The following is a 24,022-nucleotide window of genomic DNA, read 5'->3' as shown; positions in this document are numbered from 1 at the left end:
TACTTGGGGGGAAAAAACACTGATTAAGGAAAAAACATTCTTGTCATCTGGCTGAGCATTTAAAATTGTAATAGTCTACAGTCTAATAGTCCCTTTTCACCAATAGGTTCAAAACATTCTGCAAAGTGTTTCTTTGGTCTCTTCATCAGACCTTTCTAAGTCAGATTATTTCCCTCTTAAAATGCTATTTAGGATGCACACACACAGCTATCACTTGCCTGACAAAGAAAAGATAACTATGTAACGCTGGTAAAGACACTAAGTATTGTGTACAATTTGGTTCACATCATTAACGAACAAAAAAAATTGGAGGTAGTAGAGGGAAGGATGGGAAACATAAGAAAGTTAGGACAGATGACCAAAGAGGAGACAATAAAAGATTTTAGAAAGTACAGTTTGAAGAGAGAGAGAGAGAGACACACACACACACACACAAAGTAGGGTATTACTTAATGGTTTGCAGGACTAGCATTTGGAAGAGGGCATTGGGGCTGGAGCACCCACAGGGAAAAATCTGTGGGTGCTCTGCACCCACCAGCAGCCAAGCTCCTCCCCCCCCGGACCCTCCATGTCCTCCTCCTCCCTAGAGCGTGCCATGTCCCCGCTCCTCCACCTACCTTCCAGTGCTTCCTGCCTTGCCACCGCCAAAAAGCTGTTTGGCGGTGTGCTTGGAGGGAGGAACAGGAAAGTGGCGCGCTCAGGAGCTTTGGGGAAGGAGTCAAAATAGGGGCAGAGTTGGGACTGGGACTTTGGGGAAGGGGTTGGAATGGGGGCGGTCGAGCACCCACTGGCGGGAGCAGAAGTCAGCACCTATGGAAGAGGGTAACTTATCGTAGCACCATAATGAGCAGAAGTAATGTGTGTCCCAAGATGATAGATATTAGAAAGGATGTAATAATAAATCTATTTGAATGAATCAGCTGAAGTGGTGGTTGAGATCCTATCACCATGTTTCAAATAGATTATATAAGCAAGGCCTGCTTAGTTTACCATTCAGTAAAACCACAGTTGCCTTGTTTCCACTCTTTTTACAATGGAATAAGTGTTTTTTTCTCTCACCTGTCTATAATCAGCCATCTTTAGCAGAGGCACAGTGCTAACTTCACAGTAAATATTACAAAATGACTTTTTCTAGGATTTTACAGTGAACTAATCCTAATGTGCAAGTTATCTCACTGTAGGAGATTTTATTATTTACTGAACAAACAACAGAAAGCAGAGAGAAGACCTTAGTATGAAGATCTGCACACGTGCTTCTGGCATCACGAAGAGGTGGTTCTAAGAATACTACTTCTCCCTCTATCATCCATCCGAGAAGGAGACAAGATCAAAGAGCATGGCAGAGCACCTGAGCCTCATGTAGAGAGCACTTCCCAAAGAGACTACTGCCAAACAGACCAAAGCATGCATAATCACATTTTGAACTCTATACAACCTACTGTGAATGCTGGTTCATTATAGCTTTTCAACTGGTCAGATTTGATATGAATGCAGACCAGACTGATTTAAATCAAAGCAATATTCTCTCTATGCCTGCAGAAGAGGCTACTGCTGTCAAAGCCTGGCTTAGCACTTCAACAAACTCTGGTTCCAGGCACTCAGTCAACAGTTCAGTGGCTTAACTTTCTTTAAAACTTTGCAGCAAACATACACTGCTTAGTATTAATGTTTTTCATTTAAATTAATAGAATACAGTAAAGTTTAGGCCTTAACACAGGTGTCATACTTTTCAAATTTATTTTTAAATATATTTTTAAAACTTGTTTAATTAAGAAAATCCATTTTAATTACAAATTTTTTTTATTTTTAAAATATCATTGATTTTTATCCCCTCTGCTTGGGAATACCACATTTGTTTTCCCCCTTTCCCAGTTCAACCTCTGAAGTTACACAATGAATATTGAACCTTAGACCACTAGCAGTTTAGAGCTCAATACCTCAGGACCCAGCAAGGCTAGAAACAGGAGACTTAATTTTGGACTGGATACCGCTCTTGCCCTTAACAGGACCAGAGATATTGGATCTTACAAGTCCAACCTTAAATATGGGGAAAAATATTTTGTATTATTAAAAGTCTAAAATTAGTTATCTTTTCTCCCTCTAAGCCTTGAAAACTGGACTCCCTGGAACTAAGGCAGCATCATTTTATGTGGGGGAAATGTAACATGCTGTAATACCAACAGAAGTGTTTAAAGACAAGAACATTTAAAAAAAAAAAAACCCACACTATCTCTATACTACATACAGAGAACACACAATGGTGTTGTGTGGTATAAAGTGTTTATTGGTGGGTGAGTAACAATGTCACCTAAACTCAAGCCAATAAAACCACAATATTCACGGCCATGCAGTCATCATATTTTGTATGCACAAATACATATCTGTGTGCGCTTTTCAGAAGCAGTCCATTTCATTCACTACTGACTTGCAATCACTGTTGGGGAGGAACAATGGAAGCTGTTCAAACAATGCAAGGACATACAAAATAACAGTTTAAGTCACAAAATTAAGAACATGAGATAATTCAAACAGAAATTTAGGATTACAGAATGTAATTACTCAACAGTATTTTTAATGTATTCATCGAGGTTACAAAAAAGTAGTAAAGAGTTATTTTGCTATTAAAATACATCTATTTCTTCAATCCTTTGACATTTCTTATGCTATCTTCAAGTTATTAGTTTCAATTATGGGTTTTTTTGGCAATTAAGATATTGGACGGGAACTCAGGAGATCTGGGTTTAATTTCCAGCTCTGACGCAGTCGTCTTCTGTGACCTTGAGCAAGTCACAACCCCTCTATAGATGCGTCCCCTCTCAGTTGCTTGTTTGCTGTATCCCTTTTTCACCCTTTGTATGCCTGCTCTGTTTACATCTTGATCCTGCAAACACTTGTGCATGATCTTAACTCTAAGCATGAGTAGTCCCAATTAATTAAATTGGGCTGCTCATGTGCTTAGAGTTCAGCTGTGTTAAAGGTTTGCAGGACTGGTGATTAAACTGTAAGCTCTTACTACTATGTTTTCGTATGGTGTCTCATAGAATGGCCCAGTCTCTGTTGGGCCTCTATGCGCTAACATCTCTTACTCTTGCAAAACAGAACCACAAGATCTTAGGTGGCCACAGATGTTCCACTATATGTACTGCATGAATTCTTAGTACCAGAGTTGAAATAAGGTCCTTTCTTATAACACTAGTTTCATATCTACAGTCTTATTAGTTGAAAAGACCGGTGTAGAAAAAATTATTATTTTAGGTTCATTTCTATGGATTAACTGGAACATATTAAAATAACATGTTAAAATAATGTATGTTTGAATGCTACTTTCTCTTTTCATTAACATCCTTCATTTTGTAACACTCACATATAGCACACAAAGCAAATACAAAACAGAAGTGGATTCTGCAATACCACTCAACCACCTAAGCAGAAAATGCTGTTGACAGTTCTATATTGATCAGTGTTGGTATTTGTCTGCACTTATGAGTAAATTAAATATGCTTGCGTAATAAGCTTTCTACAGTATTTCAATCAACATTATCAATCTTAATATTTCCCATCTGAAGTACTATGAAATTATTCATTCATTTAGTGGGTTAAATAGATACCTGAAGATTTTCACAGACTTCCCATACTATTCAGGCAGATTTTGTTTTTAGTTCAAGTTATCTCATAACTTATACTACTTGCTTTTTGAAGAAGTTTGTTTAGGATTTGTATACATCTTTACTGAAGACAGTGAAAATAACTAGAAGTTTACCACAACAGAAGTGAAACTTTTTGGTCCTCCCACATTACCACAGCACAGCAAAGCTGGAGTTCTAAACAGTGCAGAAAACACTTGGATGTAAACATAAATGTTTCCACTTTCAAATCAATTTTATTAAATATTTCTAAAATAACTCAAATCTAAACCATTTTTCACACAAAGGGCTTTGTTCCTGATTAGTACTGAGGAATTACCAATCCTGTTGACTTCAGTAGGAGTTTAGAGTGGTCAACACTCTAAAACTGGGTGAAAGTTTTCAAACTGAACAAGAGCAAGCCATAACACTTGAAAGTTGGTAAAGAAAATGTATTTACTTCAACAAAAATATTAATTTGTTCTACTATTATCTACTGCTTCTCACAATCACAATGATACAGGTGCACATCAAAGTGAAGACAAATCATCTGTCTTGATAGGACAAATAATTTTAGAACAATGCATATCACTGTAGAATTTACAAGCTGATGCACAGAAAGCCTACTCAATATTTTACATGTAAACAGCCTTCTATTGATTTGCCACTACAGTATGAACCATGCCATTCCTACTTGATTGTGTCTGGTTCATTGCCTTAAAGGTTAATTGTAGCCCGGCTGAATTTAACTGGGCAGAAGCCTATTACAATTAATCTGAACATGTGTCCTTTGACAAAAGTAAATATTTGCTTTTAAAGTTTGCACACAAAAAAACCTTAAGATTCATCTAAAAGAAAAAAAATATTCCTCATCTGTCTTCTCAGCTTCACAAGGATGCAAAATTAACCTACATATGACATATACCTTTCAATGAAGCAACCTCAGACTTATTTTACAGCTATAATTACTGCATGTGTTTAGTCATATTTATGTAAATTAAGTTGAAAATAGGACAGGAAACCAGACTTGCAAAAAGTACTATTTTAACAATTTGCAGTTTCTTACCTTGGTTTCCCTGGGATACCTGCCAAAATTCTGCCTAATCCGCAATATCCTATCCTGTTACAAAACTCAAAACTGACCTTGAGACAGTCTCAGTATTTAGAAGACCTTTTTGCTAATTATCTAGCCTGAGAAGACATCACACAGTATTATTCTTCATTGCATTTAATTACAGGAAAACTACCTACAGTTAAAATTGAAAGTTTTACTTTAATATTGGACTGAGACACTACCAAAAAAAAGTTCACTTATGAACTGGGGAAGTGAAAATAATGCTATAAATTAACTGTAAATTAAACTTTTGGGGGGAGAAGGAAGATATGGAGAAAAGAATCAAAATTGATTCTGTAGTCAAAATTGAAGAAAAACTATTAAGCTATTTTATAGCATGTACTTCAAACTTCCACTATAGTGAAGGTTATAGACTAGACTAGTTTCCATTTTCAACTTCTTGTTTTCACATGCCCATAACATTCCAAAACATTTACCTTTTGTTCTGAATCTTTTCATGCTTTACCACTGCCCAAAGGTGTATATTATATAGGGCAGAAGACACCAGAGCAATTTTAAGAGTTTTAGCAAAATCCCTCCAGTGATTCTGAAATCTTGGAGAGAAGAAAAACAAAATCTGTACTGTTAAATTATAGACACACATTTAAAAAATGGTTAAAGGATAAGGGCCAGAATTTGAAACTTGGCATTGGCTACATTGAGGAGCAGTGTTTTTTGGTGGAGGAAATACATGCTATGAATTGAAAGATCACTTCTGAACATTGCCAAAGAAACCACACTCTCTTTGGGACATCATGGTACATTCTACCTGCTTCTTCTGATCACCAAACTGATACTCTGTCCCAGCAGTAACTTAAATCTGCATGAAGGGTATTTTGGGGCTTTGTTTGCACTTGGAAAATTGGAGGGGAGAGAGAGGAATTGTGCTAGCACCAGTGAAACTCCTTCAGTATTACCAGTGGTGGAAACTGTAGCGAAAACAAGGCTTACACATTTTCACTCTAATTGAACAGCTCTCAGAGAGGTTGGTAGTAAAATTGCTTTTGCCCTGTCCACACAATAGCTTCTGATTGCAGACATCAACCAGTGCAAAACACAAAAACAAAACAAAAAAAAAACCACTTGTAACTTATTACAGCATAAACACGCCCTTAAGTTTTACTGAAACTTCAAACTGTTCAAAAAGACTCAACTTCCTTAACTTCGAGGCCAGAAAAAAAATCATAAATGCAAATACAAACAGCAGATCAGTCTAATTTTGCCAGATTTTACAATATTTTACAAATGCTGTATTTTCATTTAAAGGGAACGTTAAAGCTCAATCTTTTCTGTTGTTCTATCACCGTTAAAAACGTATAGAAAACTGACTCCATCCAAACAGCAGCAGCACAGAGAGGAACTTAACCCATTCACAATGAAGTGTTAACTTCTAATAATTTAACCATTTTAAGGCTCCCAATTTATTCTTTGAAAAGGAAAATTAGTTTTCCCCTTTTTAAAAAAAGACAAAAGGTATTAAATTCAAAAAGTTGCATTCATGCAAATTAGGTCTGCAGAATTAAAATCACAATGTAAGAAAAAGTGAAGGTCTCAACAGCAATGATAATTTGGCAACATTGCACATATTTAGTGTTTTTCTGGTTAAATGTGTAACCAATTAGGATTGCTTGTAACATTACAATTTTCAGGATGTGGAACACAAGCAAATTAATGTTACTGTTACATATGAACCTTAAAACCCACAGAGTCAGGAAATAAAGTTAAAGTCATGTGTGGAGATTTTTTTCAACATGCTTTGCTGTAAACATTTTCTTCTACTTAATAAGAAATCAAAATATTGTTTGACAGAAGAATTGCCTGAAAAAACATGAACTCAAGAACAGAATTATGAGATGAATTCCTTTAACAGAGAGGTCAGAAATTAATTTTTTTCCCCCATATGTCCGATTAATTTTTCATTTAAAATGTATATGCCTACTAAATTCAAACTGGTTGACATAGTTTTGTAAAAAACAAAGATGCTGACCTACATTAAAAAAGGTATCACACATTTCATCTATATTGTTCTACAATACTATGTCTGGACAACTGGTTTTTCCCCAGAGCACTGAAACCCACTCTGTGGATGCAATAATACTGTGCAACTTTGACAGAAGCAAAAATCATCTCCCACAGAAGGATGACGACAACATTTTACGTTCCCACCACCTAAGCCATGTACAACCTAGTGGCACACTTACATACAGAGAAAAATAATCTGACATGGAGATGATATGGCCAATATTCACACCACTCCATCAAATTGTGTAGAAAAAAAAAAAAAGATACAGTGTACTTTTGAACCCGCAAGGCTCAGAAACCAGGCCATGCTGTTGCTTAAGGCACTGAAAGAAAGAATTCTTGTCAGGATATTTTCTCCCACACCCCCCTCTCCCCAAACCAAAACCATATGTTCTTATCATGTAAAGCAAATGCAGGCAATAAAAATATTCTAACTATAGCATAGTTAATACTACCCCAATTAACCCATCCCATGCTGTCCCCTTATCTCCCTCACCACCACTTTCACAGTTTTATCCTTCTCCTCAGGAGAATTTCAGTTCCTTGGTGCAAAATAGCCAGACTTCATGTTAGTACTTTTGTCCAGGTTGCTGCAATTAATTGACTAATCTGCTTATTCCCTGCTAGCCATTTGTACAAGGCGGTCCAATTAACCCCCAAAGAGAAATTAACACTCAGGGAATTATTGGTATCTAATAGGTTAATATCCTTATCTTCATGAACCAGAAAATAGTAAGTCATGGTGGGGGTTCATAATAGTGTCCCATTGCACTTACACTGTTGTACAGGTGACCTTTGAGTGTACGTCTCCTGCCACACAATCTTTTCCAATCCAATAACACAAACACAATTTTCCCCATCATAGTATACTTCAAGCTACACACTCTACTCCTGAGGGCACATTCTGTGCCAAAAAAATTAAAATTCTGCATACGTTTTAAAATTCTGCGAATTTTATTTGTCAAATGAATGTGGAAGCTCCACCATGGTACTGGGGAGCACAGGCCACTGGCTGCACAGATCACTGTGCAGCTCCCCGCCCCTGCAGCGCTGGTGGAGGCTTTACAGAGCTGCAATTTAGGGTACGTCCATACTTACGGCCGGGTCGACGGGTAGCGTTCAACTTCTCGGAGTTGCGATAGTTCGAACTCTGAACGCGCTCCCGTCAACTCCGGAACTCCACCACCGCGAACGGCGGTGGCGGAGTCGACGGGGGAGCCGCGGACTTCGATCCCGCGGTGTCTGGACAGGTAAGAAGTTCGAACTAAGGTAGTTCGACTTCAGCTACGCTATTCGCGTAGCTGAAGTCGCGTACCTTAGTTCGACCCCCCACCCTAGTGTAGACCAGGCCTTAGTAACTGTCCACACCTGCAAGGCACATCCAGCGCTGCAACTCCCTGGCTGCAGCGCTGGCTGTACACCTGGTCTGCTTGGGGTATAACGAGTGCAGCTCTGGTGATGCAGCGCTGCTCGTCAAGTGTGGCCACACACCAGCGCTGCTCGTCAAGTGTGGCCACACACCAGCGCTGTTATTGGCCTCCAGGGTATTAGGAGATATCCCAGAATGCTTTTAATTAAATTACTCTCTTTGTTTTGTTATGATGCCTCTCTTTGTTTTGTTGTGAACTCGGGGCTCCAGAAGCTGCTTATCTAAAAAACAAACACAGCTCCTGTTTGCTGTGATCAATCTGTAACTGACTGTGAACAATCAATTGAGATAACCCACTACCTTGCTGTGAATGAGGCAGGCAGGGGGATGAATGTCTACAGCCTACTGTTTGCTTGAGGAGAGAAAGGGTGCGGGGAGGGGGAGAAAGGGAGTCCGTTGGAGCAGCTGCTTATCTGGTCTGCGGGCTATTTGTAGTTAAGAGTGAATGAGGGGTCGAGGAAATGTTCAGTTTTTCAAGGCAGGGAGCTGACACACAGTGTCGGCTCCAAAAATCCACTCTCTCTCTCTCCCCCGCTCCCTCTTTTGAAAAGCACGTTGCTGCCACTTGAACACTGGGATAGCTGCCCATAATGCATCACTCCCAACAGCGCTGCAAATGCTGCAAATGTGGCCACACTGCAGCACTGGTAGCTGAGAGTGTGGCCACACACCAGCGCTTTCCCTACACAGCTGTATGAACACAGCTGTAACTCCCAGCACTGCACATCTGCAAGTGTAGCCAAGCTTAGCGGTGAGGCTGCACCCAACCCTCACACAGCGCAAGGACCCGGCCTGCCCCAGGAACACCCCAGGTTCCTGCCCCTCTGTCTGGGCAGGCAGGCTCAGCAAGGCAGGATCCAACTTTGGATGGGCTTAATGTGCGGGGATCCAGGTGTGGGTTGAGAGGGTTCTGTGTGGGGCAATCTGGGTGTAGGTGGCTCAGTGGGGAATCCGGGTATGGGGGGGTGGGGAAATCTGGATTCACAGGGGCTTTTGGGGTAGTTCTGGGTGCAACGGTAATGGAATGCTGCAGGGGGGTCCAGGTGAAGGTGGCTGGGGCTCAGCAGCAGGGCAGGGGTTAGGTGTGGGAGGACAGAGCTTGGAGGGGGGGGGTCTGGTTGTGGAGAGCTCAGTGGGGGGAGGTTCAGATGCTGGGGGAGTGGGGCAGGGATCCAGTGTAGCTGGCTGGGGCTCAGTGGGGTGGGGATCCAGGTGCACGAGGCTCATCAGGGTGATCCAGGTGCAGGGGAAATGGGGTTCATCAAGGGGGCCGTTCTAAGTGGGGGGGTGAGGCTCAGCAGGAGGGTCTGGATGCACAGGGGTTAGGTAGATGGGGGAGCAGCTCCCTGTACAGGAATCCCTCTCCCTGCAGCTGAGGAGCAATGGGTGCAGGAAGCGGGGGCAGGGAGGTTTGGAGAGCTTCCTACCACCAGGAGAGAAATCTGGGGGAGGGTCTGACCTGGCCCTGGATGCTGTGCAGGGGAAGAGGAAGTCCCATCCTCCCCAGCCCAACTGGGACTAGCAGCTGAGCCCAGCACAGGGAAGGAGCCAACAGCTGGGTCCCCAGTCCTGCCTCTTGCCCCACAGCGATTTACCTCTCTGCCAGCTACTCTGGGAACCCGAAACATACTGCTGGGGAGGGTCACATGATTGTTCTTGTGGCTTCCCTTTGCTTCCCAGCCAGAAAGTCATTTTTCTACGGGAAAGCAAAGAAATATGCAGAGGACATAAATTCTGTGCATGTGCAGTGGCACAGCATTCCCTCAGGAGTAATACTCAAGCTTTCACTGTCATCAAAAAGGCATCCCACCTGCCTCTCCAACTACCATGTTCTCTCATTCAACCACCAAGCTTTAGGGGAATCTCTCAAAATTCATAAAGCTACCTTCTTCTCCTCTATATCCCTTCTTAAAACACCTCTCTACAATCAACCTACCATTAGGTCTGCAATTTTTTCTACCTGGCATTAGTTAGACAAGGGGCAAGCTGCAACTTCTATTTTTCTTCTCAACTCTGTTTGTTTTCTTATCTCATCCTTCCACCCCACCCCATCCCCACACGATTTTATGTACTAGTTATATGCTGCTTGACACCTACAATGCAAGTTCTCTGGGGCAGAGACTGATCTCTTTGTTATTTGTCTCTTTAGTACACTGCACAATGGGGCCCTGATCGTTGGCTGCATTTCCTAGGTGCTATTATAACACAAAAAACACTAAAAATATCCAAAAAGTTCAGCTGAAGTTGACTATGGAATTCCAAAGAGTTCCCAGACTGGGAGGCTAAGTGGCCTTTGTGTCAGGAAGATGGCTAAAGCCATTACTAGCTTTACCAAAGCAAGCAAGAAAAGGCCAACCTCCACTATCACCCAATATTTTGTCTTCTGCAGGACAAAAAGAACCAACAGACCTGGAACTTTACAATAAATAAGGAAAGGTATTTATAATTACAAAACTTATTTCTCCTCTTTTGCCTTTACCTCAACTAAAGGATTTTCCAACTATACCACGTGATGTGACATGATATGAAGGGGCTCACTTCTCTTTGACATCTGTTACAGATCGGTTGTTCAACAGTAAGGGATAGATTAATTATATTAGTGTATATTTTTTACACTTGGGCTACAGCTAGTATGGCTTGTTATGCCAGTTAAGTTTCACTGAATTGTGTACATTAAAAAAATTCAGATACAGAACAATTAAGTTATGCTAATTTGTGTAACCATATGATCTTACTCCTGTTACCTTTGTCCTCCCTTCCCTACTGCCTGTCTCTTATTTCATATTAGACTGAACTCTTTGGAATAGGCATTATAGCTGTCTATATGTTTATACACTGTGAAGCACAATGAGGCCCAAATCTTAGTTAGGGACTTCGTATACTACTGCAATATAAATAAAAATGTATCTTGTTCCCACTCACATCCCCTCCAGTTTCCTAATAACCATATCTGCCCACTAGAAACAGTATGTGTAGACATAAGGCCAGTTCTTGTATATTGTCTCCATTCTTCCTCCTACTCCTTCCATTACTTTCCTAATATAGCTATTAATGATAGACACTTTCTAGACTATTTGTTTTAGGTTTGCATCCCTCTATTCCGTACCCCAACAAAAAAAGTTTTATATCTCATATGCCTCCACTGTGTAGATCTATAAAATGTCACCACTGGAAAGGAACATAAATATATTTATATACATAAAGTCAAATCTTTTAAAACTTCTCATTTACCCTGCCCTCCCTTTGGTGAGGGATAGCTCAGTGGTTTGAGCATTGGCCTGCTAAACCCAGGGTTGAGAGTTCAATCCTTGAGGGGGCCATTTAGGGATCTGGGGCAAAATCACTACTTGGTCCTGCTAGTGAAGGCAGGGGACTGGACTCGATGACCTTCAAGGTCCCTTCCAGTTCTATGAGATAACATATAGAGATATACCTAATAACAAGCTTAACATTGGAAATATCCACCCTCTTTATGGTGGCCAGTATTATTTTAGGCCTCTGCTCTGTAAGTAGGATTCTACCAAATTCAGGCCATTATGGTCAATTTCACAGCCATAGGATTTGAAAATTGGTAATTTTCACATTTTCAGCTGTTTACATCTGAAATTTCAGTGTTCTAACTGTGGGGGTCCTGACCCAAAACGGGATTGCGGGGAGGGTCACAAACCTGTTGGGGGGGCAGGGGGCAGGTGTCACAGGATTGCCACCCTCACTTCTGTGCTGCCTTCAGAGTCCAGCTCTGCATAGCTTCCTGCAGTCACAGGAGGTTCCTGGAGGTGGGTCTGAGCTTCCCCCCGCGCACCGCCCCTGAAGCAGCTATGCAGGGGGTGGACAAATCCTGTCCCTCCCCAGCCCAGCCAGAGCTAGGAGCCCCCTGGCTGGGGCACTCCTAGCGACAGAAGGAAATCAGACTTCTTGGGGAAGGGCTTATTTCAGTCCGTGATGCATTTTTCAGAGTCGTGAAATTGGTAGGGCCCTATCTATAAGGCACCACTTCGGCGGTGGAGCAAGGAGACAAGGGTCATGGGATGCTTAAGAAGAGCACAAATGGAGATGCAGCTAAGTAGCCCAGTGGAGTACTAGTCAAGGGAATACATCTTGTTCCTCTGAGAGAGGCTGTATCGGAGGAAGTACAGTAAGGGGAATGCAAAGAATAACCCATCCCCAAAGGGCTACAGAGTGAGAGCAGCTCAACCTAAGGTATGCAAGATGGAGTAGCGTGCCCAGCCCAGGCAGAAAGAGCATAAAAGGTTTCCTTCCTCTGGTGTATGGAGAGTCTGGAGAATATAGAAAGGGTGCAAACCAGCCTCTTGAGAGGAAACGTGCAGCTAGGCCAAGCCTGAGGACTCGTCTACACTAGAAGCCCTACATCAGTGCAGCTGTGCCGATGTAGCGCATCTGGTAAAGACGCTCTATGCCCACAGGAGAGCACTCTTCCATCAGCATAATTAGTCCACCTCCCTAAAGACGGAAGCTATGTCGGCGGGAGAGCATCTACCACCAATGGTGGTGAGGACAGCGCTGGTGAGGACAGCACTTCAGTCGCTGTAACTTGTGTCACTGGGGGGAGTGAGCAGGGGTTTCTTCTCCACATCCCAGAGCGACATAAGTTACATTGACCTAGCGTAGACCTGCCCTGAGTGAAGGACATAACCAAACCTGATTGCTGGTGTGGGGAGATGCAGACTCCAAACCAACCTGAACAAAACAGCCAATGCACAAAAGTAACTGTCCAGCTTGGGTATGTCAGAGGTGGTTGCCCAGTCTAGGGGGTGGGAGAGAGGAGCTCAATGTGGCTCAGAGGTGTGGGCAGGGGGAGGAAAGGGGCACATAGGGGGTGCCTGGCTCACGCAGAGACTGCAGGAGGGAGGGAGGCAGGAAGGAAGGAAGAAGCCGGGGACGAGGGGAGCCGAAGGACTAGGCGATCCAGGTCCTGGGAGGAAGGGCTGAAGAAGGGTGCCTGGCCCGCCCGGAGCGGCCCAGCTGGGCTTGGAGGGAGAGAGGGAGGCGGCGGCCTAACCGGGCGCTGGTACCTGGGCTGGGTGAGCCGCAGAAGGAGGCCGGGGCGGGGTGCCCGGCGGGGGCAGCGCGGGAGCTGGAGGGGGAGCGCAGCGCAGCGCGCCCAGGGCCCGGCCCGCCCGGACTCACGTTCTCAGTGTCCCGCTCGTTCACGGTGGGCAGCGGCGTCCGCGTGGACATCTTGCGGGCGGGCCCCGCGCCGAGGACGGGCCGCCCGGGAGTCCTAGGCCGCGGCGGTGCGGGGGCTGCGGGGAGCCCGGCTTCCCCAGCGGGAGGGGACCCGGGGACGTGCCGCGGCGCCGGCCCCGCTAGGTTCCCGGGGCCATGGCCTCCTCCGCGCCCGGGCCGGATCGGGGCAGCCCGACCGGCTGCGCCTCCTCCTGCTGCCGCTGCCCGCCCAGGTGAGTGGCCGGCAGCGCAGGGGAGCCGGAGCTGCCTCCTCACAGCATCCGGCGGCGACGGCGGCTCCTCCCCCCGCGGCTCTGCCCCTCCCAGCCCGCGCCGCGCCGCGGGGCCCGGCCCAAGGCACCGGCTCGCTGGATCCGGCCGCAGCTGCTTTTGGGGGGGGGGAGAGAACCCAGCGGCTGCTTCCAGCGCGGGCGGGCGCAGCAAACAGGGGCGCCTCAGCAGCGCCGGGTGGGCGGGCGCAGAGCAGCGCTGACGGCGGGGCGGGGGCCGCGCTCCCCCGTTCTTTGCAGGGCCCCTGCCCGCGGCGGCCGCTCGGGGTCCCGCCTGGGCCGAGCCGTGGCAGCGCTCGCGGGCCGGCTGGGGGAGTTCGGGGTTGGGAGCGGAGGGGTTAATCCCCCCCCCCGATCCGTAGGGGGCAGTTCACAGCCGGGGGCAGAGCCGAGGTTCGGGTGCTGGGGGAGCTGGCAAGGCCCTGGGGGGCGGATAAGCGGGGTTGGGAGTGACTCAGGGCCCGCACGGGTAATCGCTGGTTCGGATAACCGGAGGGGGGGCAGGAACTATTAAGAGGGTCAGCTGTGCCCTAGGACACGACTGAGGTCGGGTAAATAGGGCTTGGGGGAGGGATTTATGTTCGGGGTACAGCCACTGATGTGGATAAACAGAGGTTCTGGGTACCCCCTTCCGTGTGGGACATAACCAAGAGGGAATCTGCACTCTTGGATTGGCTTCCCCGCTGTTAGGAGTCCACACTAACCTGGCTAGGTAAGGAGGAAGGTTTCCCTGAGACATAACCACATGTGGAAAGAAAGAATTTTGAATTTAAGGGATCCAGATGAACACCCTTTTACTGCAGACTCATTAATGTTTCCCCAGGCAAGACTTGCAGTGTAGGAGGTTTGCAGTGCTTATTTAAGGTCCTGTTTTTTTGGGAATGATAGCATACTTAAAGTTAAGCATGCACAGACATTTTTACCTTAATTTTTACCAACACTCATTATTGGCATTAAAGAGCAGGCAGATTTCCCTATTTCTTATGGAGTTTATACAGCTTGCACACCCAGACTTTATGGAGACTGGGAAACCCTGGATCAGCATCCTTACAAATTAGGCTAATTATTTATGACCCAAATATACCAGTCTAATTTAGGCACCTAAACAGAAGTCACTGAGACACTGTGCAGGCACAGAGGCTGCCTTGCAGCGCACATTGCTGGACAGAGGCCAGTTGTGTGGATTTTGAACCTGAAAGTGACAATATTTCATGTTGTTGAAGTTAGAAACATTGTATTTTGTTCTTTGAGAAATTATCAGCTTCTGTGCATCCGAAGAAGTGAGCTGTAGCCCACGAAAGCTTATGCTGAAATAAATTTGTTAGTCTCTAAGGTGCCACAAGTACGCCTGTTCTTTTTGCAAATACAGACTAACACAGCTGCTACTCTGATACTTAACATCAGTTTTTGATACAAAACCAAACCTTGTGGATCCAGTCTTCCTCCCTCCGCAAATTCTAAAAATGAACATTCTAAACTAAAGGGGAAAAAAACAACCTTCACTTCCAGGAAACATAAAAAAAAAAAAAGAAAACACAAAAAAATTACCCAGTATTCTATTACGTTTCACTAGATTTTAAACCTGAAATTTAATACATAAAATCTCTAAATACTGTTCTTCCTCCAAAGCAGCCTCCTGATGAGCAAAGTTTGTGCTTCTGAAATGTGCCAGATAGACTATGTATGTGAGTGCCCTTCTAGGTTTCCCCACAAAGCAGTCCTCATGCACTGTGATGCAATTAGTGGGTTCACAGGTAGGTACCTCTTTGGTACTTGTCACTTGTAAGTAGATGATACAGGAAGTACTGGATGCATGCTCACCGCCTGCTAGCTACTCACATAACTGTCATTCCCAAATGCCCTGGAATCTGCTGGGTGGGTCCTGTCTCTCTAAAAACAAAAGAATCTAACACAGGGGAAACAACTGTGATCTAACCACTATGCCAAACTAAGTTTGTGGCCCGCCTGGGTTGTTAACCCATTTTGGTCGCTCAGCTCATGTCAAAATGCATTGTTTTATTCCAAATAAGAACCTTGATGTAAACCCAGATATCTGCATAGGGCCCTTACTTAGGCAAAACTCCCACTGACTGCAAGATCAGGCCCATCGCAGTATGGATTTGTGGTCACACAGCAGAAAGCACCTAAACTAAAATGTTGTATAAATGTATTCAGTGTTACCAGTGAGTCAGGATAGGCTGTCTGACTTCCTGTAATAGCATTTGAGCATGAGCCGGCTAATAATACAGAAGAGTCTTTGCCAGAAAAATGTATAATACTGCCTTACAATTTGTGTCATTGAAAGTGCTATTTTGCATTTGTCTCATCCGTGCTTGTTACCTATTGTTTTAGTAGCTCAAATATATTTTGTTATTAATTAATACGGACACCTCTGCTGCCCCATGCCAAGTGGCATAGAGAGGCGCAATATCACAGAGAAAGCAACTGATGGGCTATGTGGAGCAGGAAAATGATTACAGTGATGCTGCCCTGTTCCCTCGCAAAATGGCCATGGGCAATGGGTTGTGCAAAAAAAGGGCAGGGCCAGGACGGAGGGAGGAACTGCACCAAGCTGTATGCTCCTCCCTCCCTCCCAGAACCATCAAAGATCTGCAGTAAAATATGTGGAAAGTTATTGCTGCTTCATAGAGTATTAACTCCCACCTTGTGCTCTGTAACAGTCCCAGAGCACAACCAGAAGCGCAGTGGCTACTTGCTCTGCTGTAGCTGGGCAGGACTTGGAGAACAGCATACAGCGAGAATAGTGGCTGGATTTTGGGTCCTTTAAATTCCTATCCACTCTATCTCGACTAATCTCGGAGGCCAGTAGAGGGGATGCAGAGTACTAGGCTACAGCCATGACATTTTTTTTTTTTTTTACATTTTTGTTCCCTCTGCATTTTTGCCAGAAATGTCACACATGTATTTGTTGTTTGCAATGTTATTGTAGCCCTGTTGGTCCCAGGATATGGGAGAAACAAGGCTGATGAAATCTTTTATTGGACCCAACTTCGGTTATTTCTGTGGAAATAACAAGTTTTTGAGCTTCCCAGAGCTCTTCCTCAGGTCTGGAGAAGGTAACCAGAGTGTCCAAGCTAAATATAAGGTGGGACATATTGTTAAGCATAAGGGGTTCACACATGCTGTAGGAAGCCACTTAAAATAAAGAGGGCAATTAAGGGTGAGCAGGCAGTAGGGTGTGTTACAAATTGTTGCACTGAGCCATAAAGCCAGTGTCTCTTTTAAGACCATGGTTTTTAGTCTCCAGCAGAGCTTGCCCACACTGATAGGGTATTTTTCTCTTTTATTATTTTTCCGAGTGAGTTCATTCAAGAGTGTAATGATGATCTGGTTTCACCCACATAATTGTTGTTGGGGCATTTGGTGCACTGAATGAGGTACAACACATACTAGGATATGCATGCATAGGACCCATGGATCTTGTATTTGTTAACAGATACCACAATACCCTGTTCCATGAAGAAACTACACGCTCAGTTGTGCCTTGTAGGCACTGGCCCCTCTATCCAAGGGGAAGCTCCAGGAGTGATTCTGCTTTAGCTTCTAGGCATGCAGGCAAAGTGGATTCACTGTTGTGCCTCTTGCGGAGTCCAGGACACTCTCTTGTGTACATAAAGCCAGCTGGCTGGTGCCTAGGCAGAGCCGGGGGCTCTACTCTTCCCCTTTCCACTTGGAGGTGCACTAGACAGAAGCAATCTCTGCAGTCAGGAGCAATGGGACTGCAACTGTGTCCAGTCACTGCATAGGGACTGCTTCTTGCAGCTACCTCTCCCTTTACACATATCTGGAGTAACTAGGCACATTCTAATTTTAATTAAAGGATCAGTTTTACCTTCAGTGACAGAAGGGTTGATAGTCCATTATTTTAATAGTGATCTACAAGTTAAACAGGTCCAGTGACAAATTTCAAATGCTAACCTGAATGAAATCTCTTCCACAGTTCTCAAATTTAATTCACAATAATGTAATAGTGGCAGACACTAAGATTGCACAGAAAATATGATCATTTAAATGTGACCAAAATATAGGGTGAAATCCTGGTCCCACTGGAGTCAAAGTCAAAACTATTGACTTCAGTCAGGCCACAATTTCACCCTTATTGTGGAAAATTAAATTTGAACTGTGTCGCAGCTGGCAGAAATGTAAGGAATAATGTATCTCCAGCTGTACATAATAAGACTGCAATACCATTAGGGGGTTCTCTGGGGCCATCATAAACCACAGAGATAGGGCTCCATTGGTTATTTAATTTCATCAGAGTCCCAATTATAATTATAGCTCTGAATTTATGTAGACTTTAGAAGTATACTATTGGCTACAACGAAGGTTGTGATTCTGACATGGCAACAATTAGGAAATGTGGTCAAGGTGAAATGGTCAAAAGGAAAAGATTAAACTAAAACATGTCAAAGGGAGTTGTTTTGTGCCCCAAATAACTTTTACTTTTTAATAGGAACCGTCCATTGTTTGAGGAAATAGTGATCAAGTTTGGAGCATAAGTTTGCATGTGTGTAACAGAGGCCAGAATTTGTCCCAATGTCTCCTTTACCAAAGTGTAGCTAACATGTTTCTCCAAATTTCCCAGATTACTGGACATGCTCACAGCAGGAAGGAACATTGTATAGGATAGTAAAGAAGAATAACAATTTTTCAGTGGTCAATCTGGATCCCTAAAAGGAGTGTAAAAATGTATTTAATAACAATACTTTATTATACAAACGCTTATGTAGCTTTCTTTTCATTAGCAGTTCTCAAAGGGCTTTACAAAGGTGGTAAATATCGTTATACCCATTTATAAAAATAGGGCTAGGTTTTGTGCTGCACCTTTCAGGAGTGACCCCACAGACTCCTCTAAATGATGCTGGTTGCCAATGGCTCCAAGAAGCTGATATAGTAGCTAGAGATCACAAGGGATCTCTCTCTCCCTGGCTATACCACTTATGCCAAACCAGGAGGAACAATGATGTAGGAGCTACTACGCACTTCTCCAGCACAGGAGGATCCCCCTGTTGGCCTTTATGTAATTCATAGCTAAAAATAACCAGTTTCAATTGACATTTCCCAGTCTTTACTTTGATATCTGGTCCTCCTTTCCATCTACTTCCTCTCTTCACAGCCATATCGTCCTTCTCCCCACTTCTAAAGCATTTCAAAAAGGAAACTGACAAGGCACCAGAGGGCTGTGGTGGAGCCATACTGAAACTGGGGCAGTGGTAATAGCATGCATTTTAGCACCTGGTTTCCTTTGTTGCTGTCTGTGTTTGGGCTGCTGTGGCTTTCAGCAGTGGTTTCTTACCTGCATCTTGAAAGTTTCATTTTTACAATTCTTTCTTGTACATAATATAACTTGTACTGTTTCAAAGTACATAATATAACTTGAATTTACATTGATTATATTTCTGCAGTATGTAAAGTTCAATATCACTTTCATGCACTGACATTGCTGAAGAGCAGCTGTTTATTCTGGAAGCATAATCAACTTTATAAAACATTAAGGTACATATAAGAAATTAATGGAAATAAATTTTATGTTTAATATATAGAGTTTGTAAAGTTTTGAGATGTTTATGCATCAGTGATGTGTTTGTGTTTGTTTGGGGGCATTGTTGTGGTTTTTAGTTGTTGTCTCTTTTATTTAAGAATATTCATTGTGGTCGCTGAGCTGCAAACAACAAATTGATACTGAAATTGTACAAGTTTAATACCTGATGAGGGCCCCTGATGTGGGACAAGATTGTGGGAAAAGTAGGGCTCCAGTCTATACCCGCAGCATTCCACTCCTCTCCCCTCACAGTCCAGTACTGTGGACTCCCGCTACCCACTGCACTCACCTATCCCTCTTCAGTTTGGCCCTGCTGAAGTACAGTACAACCCGCTGCATTGTACTTCAAAGGAGAAGGTTGGATATGATCTCTGGACATACACAAATCTTTAGCCATCCTGGGACTCCGCCTGGTACCTTCCTCTCCCCCACACCCCTCCTTGCTGATGTTTTTTGTTTGTTTGACTCCTCTGGTTGTTGTCTTTTAATAAGAGAATTGTGTTGGTTTGAAAGCAATTTTTATTCTATTAATTGAAAGCAAAAAGAGCGCTGCAAAGCAACATACAATTATGTTAAACACCCATATTGCATCATGTGAACCAATCACCTCCTAGCATTACAAGCACTGCAATTCCGAGTACAGCAACAAATATTAGTGGCTTTCAGCTTCAAATTGCTGCCTCAAGACATCCCTGATCCTTATGGCCCCACGCTGTGCCCCTCTAATAGCCCTGGTCTCTGGCTGTTCAAACTCAGCCTCCAGGCGCTGAGCCTCTGCAGTCCAGCCCTGAGTGAAGCTTTCACCCTTCCCTTCACAAATATTATTGAGTGTACAGCATGCGGCTGTAAGCATAGAGGCAGCACCAGCAGGCTTTTAAACAGCCAAAGGCACACTCAACAGTCATTCTGCCCTTGCCCAGCCTGTTGTTGAACCACTCCTTGCTGCTGTCAAGTTGCCCCCCGTATGTCTTCATAAGCCATGGCATTAAGGGGTAGGCGAGGTCTCCCAGAATCACAATGGGCATTTCAACTTTCCCTACAGTGATCTTCTGTTCCAGGAAGAAAGTCCCTGCTTGCAGCTTCCTGAACAGGCTAGTGTTCTGAAAGATGCGTGTGTCATGCACCTTTCTAGACTGGCTTGTATTAATGTCTGTGAAACGCCCCCGGTGATACACAAGCACCTGGAGAACCATTGCAAAATCCACCTTGTGATTAATGTACTCGGTGGCTAGGTGGTCTGGTGCCAGAATTGGAATATGCATGCCATCTATCACCCCTCCACAGTTAGGGAAGCCCATTTATGCAAAGCCATCCACAATGTCACACACGTTGCCAAAAGTCATGTCTTTCGGAGCAGGATGTGATTAATGGCCCTGCACACTTCCATCAACATGAGTCCGATGGTTGACTTTCCCACTCCGAACTGGTAACAGTCTGGAGTAGCCAGCTTCCACAGTGCAATTGCCATGTGCTTCTCCAATGACAGGGCAGCCCTCATTCTCATGTCCTTGCACTACAGGACTGGGGCGAGCTCATCACACAGTCCCACAAATGTGTCCTTGCACTGCAGGACTGGGGTGAGCGCATCACACAGTCCCACGAATGTGGCTTTCCTCATCCGAAAGTTCTGCAGCCATTGCTCTGCTCGTCATCCCAGACTTGCATGATGTGATCCCACCACTCAGTGCTTGTTTCCTGAGCCCAAAAGCGGTGTTCCACTGTGGTCAGCACCTCCGTGAATGCCACAAGCAATCTTGTAGCTACTACACGTGGCAAGATCAATGTTGCACTCCTCTTGCCTTTGTAGTTTAAGGAATAACACCACTGCCACCCGTGACATGTTGGTCAGAGCAAGCAGCATACTGGTTAACAGTTCGGGATCCATTCAGCCCAAAGGAATGTGGCATGGCGCACAATACACAAACTGTTGAAAGATGGTGCCAAATGCAGACGGAAGCACGGGGATTGCTGGGATGCGAAGCGATGCATCACAGGGCATTGGGACAGGACCCAGGATGCCCCGCAACCCGCTCCATCTTCCCACAAGTCTAAGCGGCAGAAGAGGAAGAGATGCTCTGTGGGATAGCTGCCCAAAGTGCACCGCTCCAAATACCGCTGCAAGTGCCACAAGTGTGAACACGCTATTGCGCAGGCAGCTGACAGTGTGAACACACAACAGCTGTTTCCCTTCAGCGCTCTCTGGGCGGCACTTTTAACTGCTGGCGCTGTAACAGTGCCAATGTAGACGTGCCCTTTGATTGAAGCAGATGTCAGTGTACAGCTGCTCTCCTCAGGGGGGGATTTCTTTTTCTTATGGTATATCCCCTGCAGCACAAAAGGCTTTGCCAGTGCAGGAAGATAAAAGTACAGTATATTTCTCTGAACTAACTTCAGCTATTCAGGCCAAAATTGCAGCAGCTTTTAGCCTGTAGGTTAATTTCAGTTGTTTTGATTAAGCCAGTATAAGGTTCTGTGACAGGGTGCATAGTGAGTCCGCAGTGAGAAAAGGGTTAATTCCAGCAACACTTTCCCTTCACCTTGCACAGGTGCTCAGGGGAAGGTATATAAAAGACTGCCTGTTTGAAAGATAGAATATGGAAGATGCTTTTAGGAAGATTAAGCTCTGGGACAAGGTCATTTAGGAATAAGTTAAACCCCAGCTTGGGACATTTTCTGTTTTTTTGGAGAGGTTAAAAATATTTGTTAGCTCATTTTCATTTCTTGTTATAAACATTATTTTTACTGAAGATACTTTGCTGATTTGATTGTAATTTTTTCCCGCTGAGTCATTCCACAGGCTTCTGTTGATTTGTTGGAAAGTTGTTTTTTTTCCCACTAAAATGTATTTAAAAGAAAGAAAAAAATTCCCCTTTTTGTCCCTGACTATATCAAGTTGGCAGGATAATCTTAAAGGCGGTTGAAGAAATGACAGGACAGAGTAAGAAGCTGGAAGGAAAGACTTGGCACACACATTCATGGGCTTTGTAACACTTCAACTGCATTGGACTATTCAAATGAAGGAAGTAGTCCCACAAGCTAAGGCCATGTCTACATTTACAAACTTGCCACGACATAGTTGTACCAATACAGCTGTACCACTGTAAGATCACTCGTGTAGCCGCGTTATTCCGACAGGAGAGAGCTCGCCCATCAACATAATAAAACCAGCTCAATGAGTGGCTGTAGCTATGTCTGCGGGAAAGCATCTCCTGACGACATAGCACTGTGCACACAAGTGCTTATGCTGGCAAAACTTATGTCGCTCAGGGGAGTGTTTTTTTCACTAAGTGCTAGTGTAGACATAACCTTGTTAGTGTTAGACTAAGTGCTAGTGCTAGACATGGCCTTAAGTAAATTTGATCCCCGGCAGGGAATGTAAGTAGAAAAAGCAGGCAACAAATGGGTTACTGCTATGAATTGTACTGTCTGTATCTTACAGCAGACTGAAGTCTAAACTAAAATTGGTACAGACTTCACTAAGGTTATCAGTGAGCAGGGAAAGGCTATCTGACTTCCTGTAATAGCGACTGAGCTAGTAACCTTGAGTATAATAGCCTGAATGAAGAATTTTAAAGAGGAAAGAATCAAAAGGACTCCTCTAGAGAGCTTACAACATTGCAGACAAATACACTGCTGGAATTGAAACAGTCTTCCTAAGTATTTTTGCTACTAGATACTTATTATAGGCCTGATCCTGCAAGCCCTTTGGGTAAGCAGAACTCCCATTAAAGTCAATAAGATGCCTGCATGTGAAGAGCTTGCTGGATCAGGCGCTATCTTAACAAGATAGCCGCATCTGTGTTTTCACTGAAGAATACACTATATACTAGTTCAGTGCTGCTTTTAGCGCCAGGGGAGTGCAATGAGGCCAAGATCCAATGGTGCTTGCCTTGTTGTTCACATCCAGCACTGCCTTCACAGAAGGGCTGTGATAGATGGTTGGCCTCCCCCATCCCATCCCATTATGCCTCTGGTCTCCAGGGGATGATACAGTAGAGAACCAAAGGGCTGAGAGCTGTGGATCACCTTTACTAACGCTTGGTCTAGATTCCTCAGTTTTGTGTAGCCATTTACAACTGTGCAAAATGAATGTAAAACACCCCAAGCTTGGAATGTTAGAAGCTTGCACCTATTTTGTATATACGTAAATGACTACTCAAGACTATGAAGAATCAGGCCCAGTGAGGGAAATGTGGGCCTGATGGTGTTCAGTGATCAGTCAGGGTAGGTCTACACTGTGATACAACACCTGCAGCTGGCCCAGGTCAGCTGAGTCAGGTGTATAGGGCTTGAGCTAAGGAGCTGTTTAATTGCAGTGTTTGGGCACAGGGGTCTCAGAGGTCTGTACTGCAGTTTTGTAGCCCCGCAGCCTGAGCTCTGTGAGCCTGAGTCAGCTGATAAGGGCCAACCACAAGTGTTTTATTGCAGTGTAGACGTATCCTGAGTCAAAGTTTATGGTGCTTACAAGAGATCTGCTTTATGTTCCAACTGGCTGTACTTAACAACAAGGGCTTCACAGCACCCCGTTCTCACACTCTGGGAAGCTCAGCCAGGATAGCGTTGTCTATACTACGGAGACTCTTCTGACATAATCCTGTAGTGTAGACGCAGCCTACACCAACAGAAGGCGTTTTTCTGTCAGTGTAGGAAAGCACCCTCCCCATATGAAGTTAGCTATATCAACAGAAGCATTCTGCCATTGTCATAGCTGCCTCTACACTGGGGAGGAGGTAACTATAACTATGTCAGTCATGGGGTGTGTTTTTCACAGCTCTGACCAACCTAGCTATATCA

The 24,022-nt window shown here is 44.3% G+C and overlaps 1 protein-coding gene across 3 annotated transcripts in view; it reads right to left on the bottom strand.

The window, feature by feature from the left end:
- The window catches only part of MARK1 (microtubule affinity regulating kinase 1), a 106,358-nt gene extending 92,658 nt beyond the window's left edge, over nt 1–13,700 (bottom strand). The window contains exon 1 of one of the 3 annotated variants that reach the window (XM_039530921.1): nt 13,337–13,700. In XM_039530921.1, coding sequence (XP_039386855.1) covers nt 13,337–13,387 — 51 coding nt within the window. In that variant the 5' untranslated portion in view covers nt 13,388–13,700. The remainder of the gene's footprint in view (nt 1–13,336) is intronic. The other 2 variants (XM_039530920.1, XM_039530919.1) reach the window with 2 other exon arrangements.
- Between the last annotated feature and the right edge of the window lie 10,322 nt (nt 13,701–24,022).

This window comes from Mauremys reevesii, linkage group 3 (assembly GCF_016161935.1).
Source record: "Mauremys reevesii isolate NIE-2019 linkage group 3, ASM1616193v1, whole genome shotgun sequence".
In the NCBI taxonomy this organism is placed as follows: Eukaryota; Metazoa; Chordata; order Testudines; family Geoemydidae; genus Mauremys; species Mauremys reevesii.
The sequence above is the reverse complement of the archived record's forward strand: the minus strand, read 5'-3'. Positions and strand labels throughout refer to the sequence as shown.